Raw genomic sequence first — 18,687 nt, forward strand, 5'->3', positions numbered from 1 at the left:
TTGAGGAAGTACACTTTCACGCATGTGCACAATTTAATGGAGGCTGTTCAAGTGCAGCACTTATTGCTTGCTTTCATTTGTTTAAATAGTGAGAGCACACCCTCAAGACGTGTTTGAGTTCTGATCTAAACGGTTGATAGCTATGGGTAAGAACACGTTGCTAGCTACATAGTTTGCAAAGTTGCCCGTGGTTATCCATTGCTAATCATGTAATTTACTGTATGTAGGTAGCTAGCTAGCTATAAGGTATTCGCAAACGAAACATTGGCTAGCTTACTTGACGTATTGGTTAGGTTACTGTAAAGCAATGAGTTTTACTGTGCTAGCTTCAAACCGTGCTCAACGATTTTGACATGAATGGGTAATGCATTTATCTAGTTTAAAATGGTTGCTAACAACAGTCAACAGCATATAAAATGGTTCAAGACCAGCGTTTCCCGAACCCTTTCCTTCTGTGGCAGCGGTGGCACACTTTCCATAATTAATATGGCATCTTATGGCATTCCACTGACATTGATGGGACGTTTTCGTAAATGTTCTTATTACCGTGAAGAATGCCTGACTTTACATTATGGACAGATGTGACTGGAAAGCAAATCTATCGCCGGCAGCACTTTCGAAATGCGCAGTGCTGGAAGCGGCGGTACAATTACATCGAGAAATGTAAACTTTTTGTAATGTCACCAGCGCGGAGCGTTTAAACCAATAATAGACGATGCACCCTCTAAGAAAAAAAATAAAAACTGTAGGTTACACATGAAGTTTAAGTTGTCTACTGTCGACCCACGAGACCGACTGACAACTTTGAGACTAAACTGACCCACTTTTTAGATAATGAAATTCACAACTAACCCTAAACATCGAGCGAGTACTACATTTACATTTACATTTTTTACATTTTAGTCATTTGGCAGACGCTTTTAATCCAAAGCGATTTACAAGTGCATAGGTTCTACCATAAGTCATAGCATCACATCCAGAACTAGCAAAATACACATGAAATGCTGTTCTAAACATAGTTGTCATCATAAGTGCATTTTTTTTTGGGAGGGGGGGGGGGGTTTAGACAAGGATAGGGATATCAGAAAGGAGGGGCAGGGGAAATCAGGAGGTAGGACTAAGGTAGGGTTTGAAAAGGTGGGTTTTGAGTCTGCATCGAAATAGGGGGAGGGATTCTGCTGTTCTGACAGTGGTAGGCAAGTCATTCCACCACTGAGGAACCAGAACGGAAAACAGGCGTGAACGTGCAGCTCGACCGCCAGGTGCACGTAGAGAGGGGACCATAAGGCGACCAGAGCTGGCAGACCGGAGTGATCTAGCTGGGGAGTAGGGAGTGATCAGGGATTGTATGTAAGGTGGGGCAGTCCCCTTAGCAGCCTGAAATGCCAACACTAGGGCCATGAAACGGATGCGTGCGGCAATAGGAAGCCATTGGAGGCCAATGAGAAGCGGGGTGACATGAGCCGACCTGGGCTGACTGGTGATCAGGCGGGCTGCAGCATTCTGGACCAGCTGGAGGGGCTTGATGGCACACGCTGGGAGACCGGCTAGGAGGGAGAGACCGGCTAGGAGGGAGTACTAGTGGCTAGTGGCTTACTACTAATTCAGTGTTTTGTTATCAATTTATGTAATTGAGAACACAATGTACTAAAAGTTGCAAATATAAGTCTCAGTGTAGTTTCCTGGAGTGTAAAAAAATATATATATTTATTGAGCTATAACCGGGAAGTCCCATTGAGATTAAAAATCTCTTTTTCCAAGAGAGACCTGGCCATCGTTGCTGCCAAACAAGTTTAAAAGGAGAACAAACATTCACAATACAATATGATTCAGAATTAGTGCGCATAAAGACAATAAATACAACATCAATGGTAGATTGGTAACAGTGGTTTAATCACAGAAAACATCTCATTTGTTATACTAGGAACTATACATTTAAAATCATCCAATGAAATGAAACTGGTCCAATAGTAGCTTTTTTGACAATTATTCCATGACCATTGTGCATGGTAATTTACAGCCGTTTTTTCCCATATCTGTAAAAACCATAGAAGTGTTAAACAACAACCACTATATTAGCCAGGTAAACATTCTTCTTTTAATTGTGTTATATTAGTGTGCTTATAAAACCTTGTACCCTATCAAAGAGTGCTTTCAGTATCTTGTCTTGATTGTAGGCTTCCGATTGCTTTTTTTAGTCTGTTATTTGCTATTCGCAAGATTATGTTTCTTTTTGTTTCTGCTTTTCAGAGGCCAGTGCTGAGGCTGGTGAGACAGGCGGCAGTTCCCCCGATTCCGACAGCTATCCGCATTCCCCCCGGATGGATCGAAACCCCTCCCCACCACCCAGCCATGGGTCAGAGCCTGAGGTGGAGAGCGATTCCATCGGGGAGACTCTGTACAGCAAACACTGGCTCTTCAGCACCCTGACCAGTCTCATCCAGGTATGCTTGTGAAAGCTGTGCATGCTACAGGAAAAGGTGTGCGTTCTACAGCCATAAGAATGAAATCCTGCGGCATAAATACTGTAAATGACATTCTGTAGGGAGCTTCAGGCCTTCAGAAGTTTCTGATTTTACAGACTTAGAAATATGTGAAGACCGTTCTGTGTTTCGCTTGACTGAGACCTGGATATAAAAGGGTATTTGATTTTGGTTTCACCATGTAGTCATTACAGCACATTTTATATGTAGTCCATTTCAATGTTTGAAACAAAGTGTCAGTGTCTGTTCTCCGCGTTCTACAGACTGACAGTACGCATGTGTTTCAGTGTCTGTTCTCCGCGTTCTACAGACTGACAGTACGCGTGTGTTTCAGTGTCTGTTCTCCGCGTTCTACAGACTGACAGTACGCGTGTGTTTCAGTGTCTGTTCTCCTCTTTCTTCAGACTGTGACAATACACCATGTATGAGTGAATGTTCTCCGGTTTCTTCAGGTTGTGACAGCACGGCATGTGTTTCAGTGTCTGTTCTCCTCTTTCTTCAGACTGTGACTGAGCAGGAGGATGCAGATCCTGAAGCCCAGGTTGACCTGTCTAAGGAGGATGAGGAGAAGCTGTGTAAAATCTGGGACATGGCTATGGACAAGGTACACTTCATTCATCTCCTCTGCTCAATCCGAGGACGAGCAGTGGACTCTCTATGGCTGTCTGATCAGATAAATTCAGGGCTTCGTTCCATTGCATGTTTGTCGACATGGCAATAGATTAAAGGTGGTCTACAATCCAAATGAACATTAGATGTTAGCCTGTCTGATTTTAAAATCATATGTTTTCATTTCATCCAGTGGAAAATATAAAAAAAAATGTCAAAAAAGAATTTAACCAAGATGAACCTGAAATGTGTTGCTTTATTGTTTTATCATTGGGTTTTTTTGCTTCCTGAAAATATTGATTCTAGTTGAATACTATGTGTGTATGTATGTCTGTCTTTAGTAACTATTCATGTTTTCGTTTCTTGTTTTTTTGCCTTGTGCCAAGGATGTTGCTGGCCTACTACAGGAGTTCAAGGCCTCCGATATCTTGCTGGGAGCAATCGCCAAATCACGCAGTCCAAGGCTTACGGTCAGTAACCTGGCTTTGCTTTTAACACCAACTGAATTGGTTAATTCTTTTTTAATCACGCCCTCCCCCCTTTACCTATCCATTCCTAATATCTGAGTGCCAACATCTGAGTGGTCTTCACCAGAGCAAAACAGGAAGGACAATAGGGACTTAACATTTACTTGCGGGTTTTTAGACCAGAGCCGGACCCTGTGCCATTCTATGTGGGGGCGGCCTGTAGCGTAGTGGTTAAGGTGCATGACTGGGAGCCGCAACGTCGGTGGTTCGAATCCCGGTCTAGCCACAATAAATGATCCGCACAGCCGTTGGGCCCCTTGAGCAAGGCCCTTAACCCCGTATTGCTCCCCAGGCGCTGCACTGTGGCTGCCCACTGCTCCTAATAACTAGGATGGGTCAAATGCAGAGGCCAAGTTACCCCACGATATACCAGAATGTAATTTGTCATACGGGATGAGGTGCAAAGCTATTACTGGAGCCAGCAGTCAGGCACTGTCCACCCAGTTTGCCGAGTCATGGCAAATCAGCTGAGTGATGGGATCATATGAGGAACCATAAAAAGCCTCTCGGCAGAGGTTTAGGTGTAGTGGTGGCGTGGAAACCCAAAATCGTGAATTTGTATCATTGATGATGGAATCTGATGGTTCTATTTTTTCAGAGAAAATTAAACAAAGTACTGTTGTGCTACAGTAATTGAGGTAAAAAAAATTGCACTTGTTGTCATCTCCCTTTTTTGCACAGGAGATTTGGGTGGGAATCTTGGGGAACATGGCCTGCTTCCCTGACACATGTCTGTCTATCAGCCAGAATGAGGATCTGGGGTAAGCCAGAGTGGAGGAGTTTCCGTCCATTGTATAGAGCTGCGTGATATAGCTATTGTGGTACATCAAATAGTTTAAGCGCTATAGAACTATCTCTGGCAGGTGGCAGTAGGTTTCGTTAATTCTTTTCGTCTTCATACTTGATACGGTAACACATCTGCAAACTTCAGTCAAATTCTTCCGGGGAGAAAGAACATCACTTGTATCTGTAAAATGTTGGTTAACTTACCTATTAGGTTAGAAAAAACACATCACTTACGTTTTTGCTATTTATCCATGTCATGTTTTTATCTACCACATGGAAACAGTAAAGCCCTGTTGCTGTCATATTAACATTGAAAATATATGTTTTTTCCCCTGGAAGCATTTCACTTTTGCTCAGAAAATTGGAGCTACCTCATCAGGTATGATTAAATAAAAAAAGACTGAAAGAAATCTAACACCGCATGCCAAAGATAGTTGTTACTGCACTTACAAACAAATTGTTATACCATGATGGCTATATCGCCCAGCCCTACTATTGGATTTATTCATCTGATTTCGCCGTTTCACAGTTTCTGTTGATAATGGACACTCCGAGGACAGCGATAGACTGTTTTCTGTCGATACTCAAGCAAAAATAGAAATTGTTTTTGTTGATCTCTTTCACTTTATATTTTCAAAGCATACTACTCTCCCAGCTACAGCGTGTTGAACCCGATACTGTGGGCTCCAGAATTGTGGGCAATAAAATGGAGAAAAAAGGCTGCATATAATAAACTGTGGATAATGATCTATATTTCATTTTTTGTTCACAATATTTTATTGTATGCTCAAACATACTGGAAAACTGCATACTTTTATTTCAATACGTTTAATCTCATGTTTCAATGTTTTTTTTATTTAGTAATCCAATTTTTTTTGGAAAACTGCCGTTTTCACTCCTAATAATTATTGGAAATAAAATCAAACAAAGTGAAATTGGCAATTACATTTCCTGGGAAAGATCGATTCTGAAATGCTTGCGTGTTGTTTGTGGTTTTTTCTGCCCAGGGTGGTATTGTTGCTTCTCCTGGGAGATTCAGACCCTCCAACAATCCTGGAGACAAGCAGGTGGGTCTTCATTTGTAAAAACTATTTCATCAGAACAAACAGAAAAAAGAAAAGGAAAATTGAGCATTACATCTGCATTGAGCATTACATTTATAGTTATTAGGATGCATACTGACCCTGCGTCCTCAAACGAGGACATGACATTTTGGCTTCCCTCAGCTCTATACAATATTTCTCTTAACTTAAGGGACATTCAATTAGAATAAAGTAAAATGGATAATTTGAAAATATTTTCATGTTTTTGTCCTCCTAGATGTAAATATGTTCAATTTTGTCTCAGATATATCAGGAAGATAAGTTGGGAATGCAGTCAGTATTTTTAGTGTGCACGTGTCTGTGCTTAGGCTGCTGCTGACTTGTCTGGCCCAGCCCGGTGTCGCCCCCATCTGGTTGGAACGGGTATTGCAGCAAGCGTCAGTGTGCCCCAGCCTGTGCTTCATCATGTGCAGCTCCACTAACGGTACCGACCTGATTTACCCCAGCCTCCATGCTGCTTTATCATCGCTTTCCCTTGCTCTCCCCCAGTCTGACCCGTGTATATGTTTGTCTTTGCGGTCAGTGGATCTACTGGTGAAGGTCGGGGAGCTGGTGCACAAGCTCTTTGACCTGGATGAAGGATTGATGGAGTGCTGGGTCTCTGCGCGGCCCAGTGATGCAGATACTGGCAGCCAGCTGCACATCGCCCCCTCTCTGCTGGAGGCTGCTAAACAAGTCAGGTATGCAGTTAGCCCCGTTCTCTGCGTAATAAAGGATTGCACAGTACAGTGATAGATGGGCTTGTAGTAGTTTATAGCATTTAATCTGTTTGTTTGTGTGTGAGAGAGGGTAACACATGACTGCATTTTGAACAGGCTGGAGAGTTCTGAAGGTCTGGAGGTGTACCTGCATGTACTTCAGCTGCTCACAACTGTGGATGAGGGAGTGGAGGCTTTGGGTGAGAGAACTTTTCCCAGCACACAGTACCGAACCACACTGCTGTTTTCTGTGAGAAAACTCTACTTTTACCAATACAATGGATCGAACCACACTTCTGTTTTCTGTGATAGAACTACTTTTACCAATACACTGGACCGAATGACACTTCTGTTTTCTGTGAGAGAACTACTTTTACCAATACACTGGACCGAACCACACTTCTGTTTTCTGTGAGAGAACTACTTTTACCAATACACTGGACCGAACGATACTTCTGTTTTCTGTGATAGAACTACTTTTACCAATACACTGGACCGAATGACACTTCTGTTTTCTGTGAGAGAACTACTTTTACCAATACACTGGACCGAACCACACTTCTGTTTTCTGTGAGAGAACTACTTTTACCAATACACTGGACCGAACGATACTTCTGTTTTCTGTGAGAGAACTACTTTTACCAATACACTGGACCGAACCACACTTCTGTTTTCTGTGAGAGAACTACTTTTAATAAAGTTATTATAAAGTTTAGCAAATCCTAAAACAGCTTCATTTTACTTTCGTTTGTCTATCTTATCTGAATAATCTACAAGGCCCAAATTCTTATTTTTTGGACATTCTGAGCACTATACTTCCCTCTAGTATGTTTCAGTTGGCGCTGGTTATGGGTATGCACTTTGTTGTGTGTCACTCTAAGAGTGTCTGCCAAATGTCTGTAATGTAATGTAATGTAATGTAATGTAAATGTTTGTGCCCCCTAGTGGAGCTGGCTGGTACTGGTGAGGAGATCTGGGCGGCGTTGTGCGAGGTGGTGTGTGACGACCTGTGCCAGCCTGACGACCCCCCCGTCATCCTGCAGGAGCAGAAGGGGAGGCTCGCCCCCGCCCTGGCAGTGCTGTCCACCCTGTCTGCCTGCTCGGACCAGGAGTACAGCCAGACGGGCCGCAGTACGACCTCTTACTCCCGCTGTGCTCAGAGACAAGGGGCCACCAGATATATTTTCTTTGTACAAAAGTTATGAGGAAAGACTTGAGATGCTTAATCTCTTCAAGCTTAGTAAAAGGAGACTTGGGGGTGATTTTATTGAGGCTTTTAAATTCATTAAAGGAATTAACAAAGTGAACTACAGGCGATTCTTCAGGGTGAGCTCGGTTAGCAGAATGAGGCAGCATGTAATGTAAATGGAAATTACCACACGAAATTTTTTCACACGGAGAGTGGGCTCTGTATGGAATAGTAGTGGAGGCCTAGCCTTTAGACAAACTAAGTAGTTGGTACACTTTTGTGGTTGGAAAAGGCAAGCATTGCTGGGCTGAATGGCACAAGGGACTTTAAAGAAGTTTAGAAATGAAGGAATACCATCAACTCCAAAGCAAAACAATGCTTTTTTTGGCATGTGAGATGTAATCTAATATTGAAATATAGCGCACTCTAGGGATAGTTTTGAACCAAAAACCGCACATCTTTATGCTTTATTGAGCCAAAAGAACCCTTTTCGGAGAAACACTCCTTCCTTAGACATGACTAAGGATGTTGGTGTCTGAACGCCCCCCCCACCCCTACATTTCGTGTTTTGTGGATAAGCATTTTTCATTTTTTTTTGCAAGCCAATTTATTTATTTTATTCTGTGCTGAGTGCTAGCACTCTTCATTCTTTGCAACTGAAGCTTGCGTTTGTCGGCCTCTCTCATGACTGCCCTGTGCTGGACAATTGCACGTTATGTAAGCAGTTTATGGAAAGCACTGAGCCCTATACGTGGTCATGGGCCCGCAACACATGCAAACCGAGCATGCAAATTGGTCTCAGGTGTTGTTCTTGCCATTCCCTCCCAAGCTTTCTGGAAAAGCACTTAAAGCCTCCTGATTGGCTTTTGTATTGACAGGAAACACTGCTTGTTTCTCAAGAATCAGTGCGCCTTCGATGAGAAACCATCTGCCGAACCAAATATGCAAAATGCTTACTTGAGTAAAGATACCTAGCAATGCATATTGCTCACGTCCTTTATTTCTGTATTGCAGCCCTTAATTGTACCTGCTCTCCTTTTATTGTATCTAGTTAGTAGCTACTGGACAGTTTTAGCAGGATTTTGGCATTTGGCATTTAGGGTATCAGGCAGAGCTGTGCAGTTGATGCATACGTCCTGTGTTTCGTTCAGTGTCAAAGGCACTTCATTTCATTTCATTTCTGTCTGATTGTGTGTTGTGGGATATTCACTGATGCGTGGTCTGTGTTGTGGTTTCAGGTCTGATGGTGTGTTGTGGAATATATAGTGGTCTGTGTTGTGGTTTCAGGTCTGGTTGTGTGTTGTTGTGGGATATTCACTGATCCGTGGTCTGTGTTGTGGTTTCAGGTCTGATGGTGTGTTATGGAATATATAGTGGTCTGTGTTGTGGTTTCAGGTCTGGTTGTGTGTTGTTGTGGGATATGCACTGATGTGTGGTCTGTGTTGTGGTTTCAGGTCTGGTTGTGTGTTGTTGTGGGATATGCACTTATGTGTGGTCTGTGTTGTGGTTTCAGGTCTGGTTGTGTGTTGTTGTGGGACATGCACTGATGTGTGGTCTGTGTTGTGCAGATCTGCCTCTGCTTGGCACCCTGCTGCGGGTGCTGCAGTTCCTTAGGGAGTGCCAGCAGAGGGCGAGAGAAGGCCAGGACGAGGATGGCTCGGGAAACGGACTGAAAGAGGAAGAGGACATGCAGATGTCGGCCTTGAGAGAGACAGCTGTGGAGTTTCTGGCCAGTATGCTCACAAACATGACCAAGGTAAGACTGGGGAGATCAATGTGTGTGTTATATATCAGCCTATATAGTGGTGTGTGTGTGTGTGTGTGTCTGTCTGTCTGTCTGTTTGTTGCATATCAGGGTAAAGTGTGTTTGTGTTTGTGTGTATTTTAGGATACCATGTTGGAGTTGCTGATGAAGGGGTACCTCGGTGAACAAGCCTGCCTCGCTGCAGCTGGGAGTTTGCTGCCTGATCACAGATCTGAGGTCTGTCCTCTGTAACGTGCAACACACTACAGCTGTGGTCTCAAGCTGGTTGCCACTGAGGGCTGTGTGTATGAAGGTCTTCATTCCAACCAGTGAATTCTGCCTGAACTGATTCCAATTACTCATTCAGCCATGTGCATTCAAACAGAATATAAGCAACAGTTGTTATTTCACAAATTACACAAATTCACTTCAAATAAAACCTGAATTAAGCAAATAATTGAACTAATTAATATAATCAAGAAATGAGGCTCGAATTGAAACCAGCATACTCATGGCCCTCCATGGCAGGTTGAGACCACTGCACTGCAACATACCCTGTCTCTACCTATAACACGCTCAGAAATACACTCTGCCCATACCTGCGACACATACACTACAATATACTCTGACCCACGCACACAACAACACACTTTTTGCTCCTAACCTAACTGCAAAGCACAGTTTGCCTGCCTGTGAGATCAGACAGAATAAGAGTGTCTCAGCATGTCAGTGTAGCTCTGTGTCCTTCTCTCTTGGGTGATCTTAGGTTTGAGTGTGTGTGTGCCTGTTCATCTGTGTGTGTGGAGGGTGTTTGTTGAACTGTACATTGATGCAAAGTGTGTTTGTGTATTGTGAGTGTCACAGATAAGTTCTGGGCTCAGGCTTGTGTTTGTCTGTCGCAGGTGCAACACTTGGTGGACCTGCTCTCAGAAGCTCAGTCCGGCCTATCAGATGTAGTGAGACAGAAGTTTCCGGAACTGAGTTCCTGAGGGGTCCAGGTTAGCCCTGCTCACTTCCTTCCAGCAGGAGGGCACTCTGGGCCAACATCTGTTTCGACAAACATCTTCTGGGCCCCCTGGCATCTCCGTGGGCATCTCAGTGGCCACCTCTGCAGGGTGCGGAGATACCTAGGTGGAAACGCACCTCCCCCTCCAATCCTGCAAATGCCCCCATATTCCTAAATGACCCATGACCCATGCAATGATCAGCCCATTCCAAACTGTGTCCAGAAATTTCACTAATCCATAATTGGTCAAAGGCTGTTGTTTCAGGCCTTGATATCACCACTCTATGGGTTCCTATCAACATTTAAAATCGACATATGGTAGAAATGGGGGTTGTTTTTCCTTCTGGATTTCAGACTGGAAGCCGGCCTGTCCTCACAACCGAACAGGCAGGCATCGGTAAAGCCGTCCACCACCCGTCCAGCACTTGTCTCGGAGACCCATTGCGTCTGCTGGATCACTTTTCTAAACGGCTGTATAAACCAGTGCTGCTTCCTCCTTAAGTTGGGCCGCAGTTAAACCTTTTCACAAGGCCAAGGACATGTGCAGTCAGCAAACATTTTCACAAAGGACACATGGAGTCTGCAGCTGTAAATCCTTGCTTGTTTTATCATAAACGGCAATCACTGGGCTGACATGAAATCCCAAAACGGATTGGCCCTTGCTGACATCACTCTCCGTATATCTCCAACAGCCGGTCTCCAGGCCGGCCACCGTCCTGTATGAAAGTTAGCCAAAGTTGTTTGTTGTAGGATTGCCGAACAAACACGTGTGCGACTGTGCATACAAAATGTATTGGTGAGCCCTTTTCTGTTAGAACTTATACTTGTTTTTCATGTTTATTGTGTAATTAAATGTTTAATAAAATCTATTCTTTTTTTTGAAAGGCTTTTCTGTCAGAATTACTCCAAATATTACTGAAACAAAGTTACAGAAGCTCAAGTGGAAGTTTTTTTTTCTCACTGAAAAGATTTGCTGTTTTTGACTGGATACAGATTATTATAGCTGTGGTACAGAAACTCAATGGAGGCAAGTCGCAACACTGGACAAATCCCCTTTCAATATCACCAAAAGTTCTGCATTGTTTCTTCTAATCTATGTCTTGGAAGTTTTCTTGGAGACTCCCAAAGGACGCTTAACTAAATCATATGTGTCTTAGGAGGTGCAAACTCCCTCTCCTTGCAGCTATTCTCAGACAGCAACAGGTCATACAAAATAATACAATAATCACAATAATACCATCTTGTATACTAATATATTCATTGAGGTCCATTCATTTATGTTTTTGTCAAATGCCCAACCCCCATCATTAAGTCAAACACATTCCATAATTTCACATGCTATTTATTATTCAAATTCAGATTCCTTTGAACTCCTCTATTTAAGTGTGGGCATCGCAAAAAATAAATAAAATGTTGTAAAATGTCAAGAACTGTTTTTGCCGGAGCGCAACTGACGAAGACACCTAATGTCATTAGCTAAAATCCTTTTTAGTCGTCTTCAGTAACAAGCCCATAGTTGGTTCTATGATGAGCTGAAGTTATACTGAATTTTCTAACATACGGGTCGGGGTAACGCAACTAAATGACAAATACGGTTTTACTTGGGGTCATCATGTACGAGAGAGCCTATACAAAATGTAGATAATAGCATTTATATGTACAAGTACTTTTATATATCTAGACTCAGTGAGCACTCTGTTGGGTATTTATTACAATTTTTTTTAGACTTCTACTGATGTAGCCTATCCACTTAGAGTTATGATGTGTTGTGTGTTCAGAGATGCTCTTCTGCATACCACTGTTGTAATGTGTGGTCATTTGCGTTACTGTCACCTTCCTGTCAGCTTTGACCAGTTTGGCCATTCTCCTCTGACGTCTCTCATTAACAAGGCGTTTCTGTCTGCAGAACTGCTGCTCATTCGATTTTTTTGTTTTTGTTTTTTGCACCATTCTTTGCATACTCTTCATAATAGTGTGCATGAAAATCCCAGGAGATCGGCAGTTTATGAGATACTCGGTCTGCCACCGACAAACATTCCAAGTCACTTAGATCACATCTTTTCCCCTTTCTGATCGTTGATGTGAACATTGACTGAAGCTCCTGACCCGTATCTACATGATTGTATGCATTTCCCTGCTGTGACACAATTGGCTGATTAGATAATCGCTTGAATAAGGTATAATATAGTAAAAATGTTCTTTTATGCATTTGTTCCGCTGGACACTTGTCATGAAAAGGACACTTGACATCACGTTTTTTCTTGTAGTATGTGGATTTCCAAAATGCAGAGAAGGTGAGGTCCTCTCACACTTGTTTTACCACCGATGTGACAAAATAAGGAACTGTTGTCGCTCAAGCAATGGCATTTTAAAATAGGTTATTCAGATAGAACCGTCAGTTTAAAACGCTTTCAAACAGTATATCCTGTTACCATAGTGATTGAAAATTACAGGCTGAAAAAATGAATTAATTTGTGTGTATATATAGTATAGTCCGTTAGTATTTGGATAGTGGTACAATTTCTGTTCTTTAGGCTCTCCTCCAGCACATTTGTTTTAAAATGAGGAATATGAGGTTAAATGCAGACTGGTGCCTTTAATATTTACATCCGTGTCAGGTGGTGGGATTAAAATTTTTTTTTTTATTTCTACCTCGCACTTTTTATACATAGTACCCCCCATTTCAGGGCACCATATTCTTTGGGACAAATGGCTTCACATGTCTTTCTGATTAATTTGTGATGGTATATACATTACCATTCAAAAGTTTTTGAAACACTGAGAAGTATTCAAGGTCGGTGGTTCTAATCCAGGTGTAGCCACAATACGATCCACACAGCCGTTGGGCCCTTGAGCAAGGCCCTTAACCCTGCATTGCTCCAGGGGAGGATTGTCTCCTGCTTAGTCTAATCAACTGTACGTCGCTCTGGATAAGAGCGTCTGCCAAATGCCAATAATGTAATGTAAATTGATCAATAAACTGTAGCCTCGACATTGATAATGTTAAGAATTACCATTACTGTTTGAAATAACCTTTTAGTTAAATCATTACATATGATTGCAAAGCCGCATTTTCTGCAGCCAAGTTGCTATATTTAAATGACAACAAATGTTCACTTTTAGTCAATGTCACATAACCACCATTCTAGTTTCATACTAGTTCACCTACAGAAGATTTTGCTTGGATATACACCTTTTTGTAGAATATGTTGTTCTTGATGAAATTGTGCACAAATCAAGCTCTGTGCATGTTTGCTAGGAACCGTGGCATTATATTTGTAAATACATAACTGTTGAGTTTTTCACATGTAAATATTTGGTGCATTGAGTGCCATAATAAGTCCCTTCAGTTCCGTTGCATCTGGGTGAGAATCGATAGATGGTACTCTGGGTAAGTGGAAACATGCCTTCAATTCATTTTCAACATGGACTGCTACTTTATTATTAGTGTTTGCATTTGTTCATGAAATACTGGTATACATTATTTGGAGATTTGTCCAATAGGCCAAGTTTGCTAATGTGTTAAGACAGCTGATTTTGCTGGATTAAACTGTCGTCAAAATGTTGGCCTGCTGGGCTGGTGTACAACAAACCCAATGGCTTGCCAAATAAAACGAATACACCAAACCAGCTACACATTACACGAAGCCTTTCTTCACTCGGGGAGGACTAATAAAAACCTTGTCCAACAGGGCCTGATTCTTCGTCTAATAAGCTGAGACACGAGGGAGGTCTGGATACATGAACAGAAGACAGACTGACCGATCAAAGCGTCAGCAGAGCAGGTACAGTCTGTGCCGCATGACACTGACGTTGTCGTGTCCTGGACCTGTCTCTGCGTTTGTTGTGGAAAGGCACGGTATCCGTCAAGTACAATTGGAACAACAAAGGACAGCATAATGATGTAATCAAAGAGAACTGGACTGAATTTAAGCAGGGGCCTGAGTTTTGCACGAATTTCAGAACTAAAATGGGGCTGTAATCAAATTCTATTCTGAATTATCTATCTTCCCCCCCCCCCCCCCCCCCCACACACACACTTGCTGGATGGTGCAACAATGCAAGCATATTCCTGTTATTGTAATGTAAAAAATGTAAGAACCTCTTACAACATGGATACGCAAAAGCCAATAGGACCATGAAGGAAGCTCAAGACCAAGTAGTTTCATACTTTTCACCAAGCAGAATGCCAAATATAGGTGCAGAAATATAACAGCAAACATAACAACAAACACTATTCATTTTAGACGCCTTCATCCCCATGTATTTACTCTGAGCAGTCCTCATACATATGAATTTCAAACAAAGCTCAACAATTAAATACTGCAGTACAGTTTTTACAATACTACCAAATATTTAGCAGTGTATACATGCCCTACATGTGCAGTTACAGTATACATACCCACCGTGGATGAACAATGAGCGTTAGAAAGTGTGTGTGTGTGTGTGTGTGTGTGTGAGAGAGACGTGTATGTGTCTGTGTGTGAGACGTGGGGAAAGGCAGGTTGTAGAGGAGTGCAGAGTTGCTGCCTCCAGGATCTCCCAGGCTCAGGGAAGAGGAAGTTCAGCTCACAGCCCCATGCAGGTGTAACAAGCCCGTCAGTCACAGGCGATGAGTTACTGACAGGCAGCCTTTGGATTGGTCAGCTGTGTGTGTGTGTGTATGTGTGTGGACATGTGCACTCTCCCAGTAGGGAAGCTCACATGGGTACACACCCGCCTAACACACCTGCCTGCACCCATGCAAACGCTCTCGCACACTCGCACACTCTCACACATGCATGCACACACCGCACACAGACAAACACGCTTTTGCACACATGCTCACGTACGCCTTCACTTATGCACATTATTGCACACATGGGCACACGCTCTCAACCAGACATGCATAGTCACACATTCACCCACACACACTGTCACAAATGCACCTGGAACCCACAGAATACACACACGTTATTTGGGTAACAAATCCAGAGGGGGGCCTGTCATCGGTATTAGGTATGCAGGCTTTTAGCGTTCGTGAGTAACTTGCCTTTTTCTATATGAAACGCTTGAGGCTACATCATTCTTTTAACTGTACAATAGAAATCTCATCAGCCGATCGGATCATTGATCTCTCATGACAAAGGGGGTCCACTGAAGGAATGCTGCCCCACAGGTGGGGATAGAGGTACTTGCGTCCGTACATGCTGCATCGTGGTGGGACTTCTCACCCCCTCAAAGCCCCAGGGGTTTCTAAACCCTGTGTTGACGTAGCGAGTGGTTTACAAGTGAGTTCACAGATCCAGTCTCGCCCTCTTGGGGCAGGAAAAGGGAGGGTAGGCCCATGCTCTAAAGCGGTGCTTCCTACACCAGAGTTCCAGAGGTAACGTAAACTCACCGTGTTCTGAACACAGAGTTAGCTCACCATGTTCTGAACAGTGCAACCTTCATGACGAATAACTAAAAAATGACTTCCATAGTTACTTCCAGCTTTGGTTTTTGTGTGTGTGTAAAGTCTTGATTCCTTCCGTTTTCAGAAAAACAAGTCACATACGCAATCCATTTCAGCATACAGTGGCATGGTAATCATGCTCCACTGTGACATTATGGTGGGGATGCCGTTGCTAACGAGAGACTACGAACCGGGCAGGCTTATACGGCGGTGTTCAGACCATGGTGAGCTAACACGGTCTTCCAAACACAGGGGCGTTGTGCAGTTATTTGTTGTTTTCTCTATAATTATTGGTGCGATTCATGTCAATCAATGTCTTTTTGTGCCTGAGATGGTCAATAAGCAACGATAATCATAAACCACATTCTTCAGGAGAAAAACTGCGATTGAACGGACGTTAACTTCTGGTGGAAGCGGCCGCTTCCCCGTGTTCTGTTTGGAACATGGTGAGTTTACCCCCCAAGCTCTCTCAAACCTAAATTCGGGATTGGGAAGTGAGATACCCCTGTGGGATGAGGGCCGCTCCAAATCAAGGTTTTTACAGCGAGCTGTACTAAGAATAACCCCTATTTTAAGAGTATTTTAGCTTTAGTTTACCTTAGGTCAACTAAGATGTTATTGACAATGATGGCCTAGCATGAGTGAAAACAGCCCTTGAGAAGGCCCGAGTGAAGGGGGTTAAAATAAGCCTTGAGGGGTAAAGTGAAGAATGGTTATTAAAGAACTCTCATATTAAAACTGAGGCGTCCTGTGATTGTGCTTGTAACTAACTCATGGTTTGACTAATAGCCCTAGTGAGTCAGCAGAGTTGCCGGTTTTTAGTATGTGGGGGAGTTCAGGCATTCAGGTATGTGCAGTAATATGGTTTTAAGCCCACAGATAGAAGCTCACCTTGAGGTATACAATTATATTTTTCCTGATTTAAACCAAAATTGTGGACTGTACCAGATACCCCAGTATTTGATCCCTACTTTAATTGTATACCGACTCTTGCTGCAGTGGGCTAAAATGTATACTTGTGCAGTTTTTTCCCAAATATTATATATTATATATTATATTTGTGTAGCATCTAAAATCCGGAGCTGGAACCCTGGACATCCACATATTCAATTACACTTGTACACCCGCCATTAGTATACAGCGGTTGTAGCGCTGCCATGCATTCAAATGACACAAATTCGAATTTAGAACAGTGTAAATTTAAACGTTTAAGGTTATTTTAATCCCTTTTGATGCAAATCTGTAAACTTTTGGCCCAATTGGCTCATTTTAATGCACTGATATGTCTGAAGTGATCATTTTTTTCAAGCTTATATGCAGTGCTAGATCTAAGAAGCACACCGGACCACGTAATACTACAGCCAGGGTTGGGCTCTGACGTTTTCTGTTCTGCGGCCGCAGAGTATGCCCTTTTACCTCACCTCTAGTTACAAGCAGTTCAGCAGAAGACACAGTGTCGGTATATTGTGTGATGTAGACTACATTCTGTTCTTAATAACATGAGCGAAGAGAAAACAGACTGAGTGTATGTTCTAAAAGCTGCTGAAAAAGTTTGGAAAGCTCCTTAAAATCATCATCAACCCAAGGGTGCTTGGCCAGTGAATGCCACAAATGTCATTCACAAGACCCCTGGGAGTTGTATTTTCCATGAAGCTAATGCTGTGGAAATAGCTTTAGTGAAATATAAACTCATAGGTTAGGGCTGTCTAATATTTGAATGTGTGTGAGATGTCGAAAATTTTATGTGTATTCAGCCAAATGCTGAATAAAGAGAACAATAATTCCCTTGACTGTAGATGATGTTAGTGGACTGTAAATTAAGATACTGCAGTGGTATAGGCTACGATAGCTAATTAATTAATGTATTATTGTATAGGCTACATTTATTATATTCGCTTTAGATGCTTGGGTGGACACAAAGTAGTACACAAGTCTTCCACTGTTTAACAAGGGAAGGGTTTTTCCAGTTTTCTGATCACATTACTGTGAGAATTAAGTAGGCTACTGTTTACAATTACAGCATTTCTGCAAAAAAAAGAAATGATTTGAAATGCTATTGACTCTTTTTTTTTAAATACTAAAATCATGTACTATATCATACCTTAATTTCCCCATGACACATTCGATGACCCTCGTTTTTCCATGCACTCGAGTTGAATGAGACCGCCCCCGTTTACGCACCACCCTTGTTGTTCATACTGTACATAAATACCGTGGTGCGTTCAGCGTTGGGACATGGACCGGTAAATTACCAGAACAGCTGATTTGGGCATACAGCATTATTTAAATAATAAGAGACTTTGCCATGTATTCAAAAAATATTGATGGGCTGTGTAGAAGAAGATCTTTCGATTCTATGTACCTGTGTTTTGAAGAAATGCGGAAAAACAATGAGGTAGGAACGCATTCATAATTATAAGTCAATATTACGTCTGTGTTATGTCTACTCATGTTTATGTGTTCGCAAGTAAAAAAAAATAAAAAATAAAAATATATACATACATATATATATATATATATATATATATATGTATGTATATATATTTTTTTATTATTTTTTTTATATATTTATGTATATAAATATGTATATATATATATTTTTTTTTAAATATATTTATATATATATATATATATATATATATATATATATATATATATATATATATATATATATACTGTTTGAATAAACTGTACAGTAACATTTTATGTTCAGAATTTGTAAAGGGGTTTGGAATACAAACGAGACACAATATAAGTCGAAGACGAAAAACGTTGCAAAATGTTGTATTCTCAAGTCTGGTGGCAATCAACGAATTATGTTGCGTAAAAGCGCTTTTTAATGATAAATCTCATCCAAAAAACTGTGCGCATATGAAGTCTCTTTTGTGGCTCTATTCTGTGTACGGCCTGAAATATTCTTCTGTGATGTCTTATTACAATATAATTTGAAATTTCTAGTTTCATTTATTTCGCTTGCACGTGGTCTGGCAGGATGATCCAATAAACGTGCAACTGTTTGTTAGACCGTCCTGCTCGCTTTTATATGAATCCATTGCATTTCAGTTAATTTAAAGAAGTGCCAACAATGTTCAGTAGTCATTTTATGCG

At 41.8% G+C, this 18,687-nt stretch overlaps 1 protein-coding gene across 1 annotated transcript; it reads left to right on the forward strand.

Annotated features, from left to right (window-relative positions):
• saal1 (serum amyloid A-like 1) lies at positions 1 to 11,029 on the forward strand. The gene is made up of 13 exons (XM_061221923.1): positions 1 to 146; positions 2,251 to 2,444; positions 2,986 to 3,087; positions 3,479 to 3,562; positions 4,301 to 4,380; positions 5,413 to 5,472; positions 5,817 to 5,932; positions 6,032 to 6,188; positions 6,324 to 6,406; positions 7,152 to 7,337; positions 8,964 to 9,151; positions 9,284 to 9,376; positions 10,042 to 11,029. The coding sequence occupies exons 1-13, from the start codon at positions 143 to 145 to the stop codon at positions 10,126 to 10,128; spliced, it is 1,434 nt and encodes a 477-aa protein (XP_061077907.1). The 5' UTR covers positions 1 to 142; the 3' UTR covers positions 10,129 to 11,029.
• Positions 11,030 to 18,687: the final 7,658 nt, after the last annotated feature.

Source organism: Conger conger, chromosome 15 (assembly GCF_963514075.1).
Source record: "Conger conger chromosome 15, fConCon1.1, whole genome shotgun sequence".
Taxonomy (NCBI): domain Eukaryota; kingdom Metazoa; phylum Chordata; class Actinopteri; order Anguilliformes; family Congridae; genus Conger; species Conger conger.

Coding starts and splice junctions, on each gene's coding strand:
- saal1 (XM_061221923.1), top strand. Junction 2,445..2,985: donor CCCTGACCAGTCTCATCCAG/GTATGCTTGTGA, acceptor CTCTTTCTTCAG/ACTGTGACTGAGCAGGAGGA. Junction 3,563..4,300: donor CACGCAGTCCAAGGCTTACG/GTCAGTAACCTG, acceptor TTTTTTGCACAG/GAGATTTGGGTGGGAATCTT.